The sequence below is a fragment of the Clytia hemisphaerica genome, unplaced genomic scaffold, assembly GCF_902728285.1.
Source record: "Clytia hemisphaerica strain Z4C2 unplaced genomic scaffold, Clytia hemisphaerica genome assembly, whole genome shotgun sequence".
In the NCBI taxonomy this organism is placed as follows: domain Eukaryota; kingdom Metazoa; phylum Cnidaria; class Hydrozoa; order Leptothecata; family Clytiidae; genus Clytia; species Clytia hemisphaerica.
In genome coordinates, this window is record NW_027104583.1 from 2,717 (window position 1) to 5,833 (window position 3,117).

The 3,117-nt window shown below is 36.8% G+C and overlaps 1 protein-coding gene across 1 annotated transcript; it reads right to left on the reverse strand.

The window, feature by feature from the left end:
• Window positions 1–1,068: 1,068 nt before the first annotated feature.
• LOC136823559 (uncharacterized) lies at window positions 1,069–2,308 on the reverse strand. The gene has a single exon (XM_067079745.1). It carries the CDS (start codon window positions 2,194–2,196, stop codon window positions 1,069–1,071), a length of 1,128 nt encoding a protein of 375 aa, XP_066935846.1. The 5' UTR covers window positions 2,197–2,308.
• Between the last annotated feature and the right edge of the window lie 809 nt (window positions 2,309–3,117).

Below are 3,117 nucleotides of genomic sequence, written 5' to 3' on the forward strand. Positions count from 1 at the left end.
AAAATGCTAGAGAAAAAATGGAGTCATGTGCTTAGTTTTGAACATCTGTTGCGGAGCTAGGGCCCGTCGAAGTCTTCAAAATGGCCTCAATTTAGCGCACTCCAAACGATCAAAACTGTATTCTCCCAAGCTAAACTACCTTAACCCTTTCCGGACGCACGGGCCACTGGGTGGCCCATGAATCGTGTTCCTATATGACGCACGGGCCACCGGGTGGCCCATAGCTTTGTAAAAGATTTTAACAGTTTTCGCGCCAAAATACAATAACATGGTTTTGAATAATGATTTTGACATAAATTTCCCGTAACCTGCAAAAAACCGCTTTTCGATAACTTGTTTACAACTAGAATTATAAATTCTAATGTTTGTTGTAAATTTACTCAGGCTAAATCTGTAAGGGAAAAATTGCTCAAAAATTTGGACAAAAAATCACTTTACTCAGATTCTTGGAAAGCTTTTGACATGAAATTTTTTTTACTTGGTCAGTAATTCAATTCTCTAAATCATATTCAATTCAAAGTTCAATGCGCAAAGCAAATGCCTTTTACTCTATTTTTTTATTCAAAGTCAAAGATTTTGCCTTTCCGAAAAAAAATCTGCCAATGTTTCGGTCACGTGACCAGGTGTCAGCCATATTTGAATTTTATTTTTTGGTATTTCAAAACCCCTATTACATGTGAAAAAAATGAGGTATTACTTATCGTGATATCTTTTATCAATCACTTTCTATTGTAATTTTAGTGAAGCCATTCAAAAATCAAATTTTTGTTTGCGTCATATAGCCGTGAAATCATGCGTCCGGAAAGGGTTAATTAATTTTTTTGATGTCTTGCTTAAAATCCAACAATATTGCTCAAAATAAGGCAAAATAGAACATATTTACGATGTCATTCGCCAAAATTAGTTCCCATCATCAAAGTTCGTCAATTTTCGTTCTCGCCAAAAAAGTTCCCTTAACACCCAAAAAATATATCCACCACCTAAACTTTCTTTCGAAGACTTATCATCCTTTAGAAAATTTTTATGATTTTATTTATGGTTTTCGAATTCTTTCATGACAAAAATGTTTTACATAACATCTAAGAAAAAATTATATAAATCTAATGCAGCACGCCAATCTTCTGGCTTTTCTAATCGATTTGTCTCCATAACATGATCAAAATATTCCGAGTATTCGTTTCGATAGTCTCTTACTACCACGTTCTCTGAAACATCCTGAATTTTTTCGAAAGGAACTGCTTGTTTCCGATCTTCTGACCCGGCCAATTCAGGCAAGTAGTAAAGCGAATCAGGACGCCCAGCAGTCATTCCGAATGCACTTTTTCGAATATAATGAGTGTTCCAGTGGAACCTAACTTCATCCAAATCACGTTGAAGCACGTCTGAAAAAGCGTACCATAAAGCTTCCATCATTAATTCAGATGATGTATCGATTTCACCCCGCCCTTCTAGATCTTTGAAAAAGTTTCGCCACCAACAAGCTCTCAACTTACAATATTGTGACCACCAGCTTTCGATTCTTTGATTTCGGGGCGATGATACGTAGCGATGTGCTCCTAAATCTTCTCGAAAATAAGATTGAACCGCAGCAATAATACTATTTTCTGTTCCCAGGTCTGTTACGAGACGCTCAGGGCAACCTTGATTTTCGGCAATGGCAGATAAATAAAAGCATGCTACGTTATCAGGAGAATTGTTAGAACGGGTCACTCTCAACCATAATACACGACGACTATAGCCATCAATGGCACCATGAATTGGAAACCCCCATGGCTTTAATTTATCATACCCATCGGTATGCCATGCATGATTCGGGCCAGGGTTGATATACCTTCTCCTTTTAAGACGGTGTCGTCGGCGATCATTTGTGCCTTCAGGGTCCAGCTCTTTTAAAATTTCACTTACAAGTTTACGTGGTACTCTAATTCCACTAATTTGAAGGGAGTGCCATACCGTTCTGTAACCACCAGCCGATCCTGGACCATTTATCAGACGACGAATTCGATCTCTGATTTGGTCAAGAGTTAGATTGTTATGCCTCACTGTATTTCTCCTCTTCAAACCATAGCCATTTAATTTCCTCAAAAGTGTGCTATAGCTTATTGTGATTCCATGGTACTTAGATAAGAACCCAAGAATTTCTTTATATTCAAAGCCTTGGTTGAAATAAGATCTCAATATCTCTTCCTCATCCATGGGATTCCTGGCTTTCCTCCTCGTTGTGCAGCAGTATCCTATTCTTGCTATTTTGCTACTTTGGTTACTTTACTTCAAAATGGAGTGACAAAATTCAAAATGGAGCGACGAAATTCAAAATGGAGCGGCGACGAAAGCGAAATTCAAAAATGGAGCGGCGAAATTCAAAATGGAGCGACGAAATTCAAAATGGAGCGGCGAAATTCAAAATGGAGTGACGAAATTCAAAATGGAGTGACGAAATTCAAAATGGAGTGACGAAATTCAAAATAGCGTGAGAATAAAAAATTTAGAGTGACAGTTGTGGGCCACCGTAACTATGAATATCGCCTAACCATTTTTACAGAACATAAACATAAACATTGATGAATTCCAACATGATGTAAAACAGTACATGAGTCTCTGTTGTTATTGATTTTTAAACCAATTTACTGTGATGTCATCTATACAGAATTGCTTTACTGAATAATAAACCAGTCTGATCATCTTGTTCTTAATTCCAATTTCATTTGACCCACATCCTTCTTTAGTTTTTATACCTGCCTAAGTTCTATTTATTTATACCTTAGGTTCTTCTTCGTCGAGTAAGGATGTAAAGTAAAATTGGAAAGAGCAAGATAATGAGACTGCTGTTCTCTGTCTCTGGCTCTGGGTATAATATTTGATTGCGATTATTCGATTATTATTGCGCGTTTGACAATCTAATTGGGATATCATTTGATTGTGTTCGATTGCGCTCCATTTCTTCATGGAATTAGCCACTATACTATAACATATATAAAAATGAAAAATAGTCGTTTATCCCTTTTAACATTTTTTACTTGAGTTTCATTTACAAATGTAATGATTAGAGGTTTTAGTAGGAGTTTTATAGATGCCGTGGGGTATGTATAGTGGTTTCTATCTGTGCAGGAGGCCAGG

Excerpts from the sequence above, each read along its gene's own strand:
- LOC136823559 (XM_067079745.1), bottom strand. The coding sequence starts at position 2,196 with ATGGATGAGGAAGAGATATTGAGATCTTATTTCAACCAAGGCTTTGAA.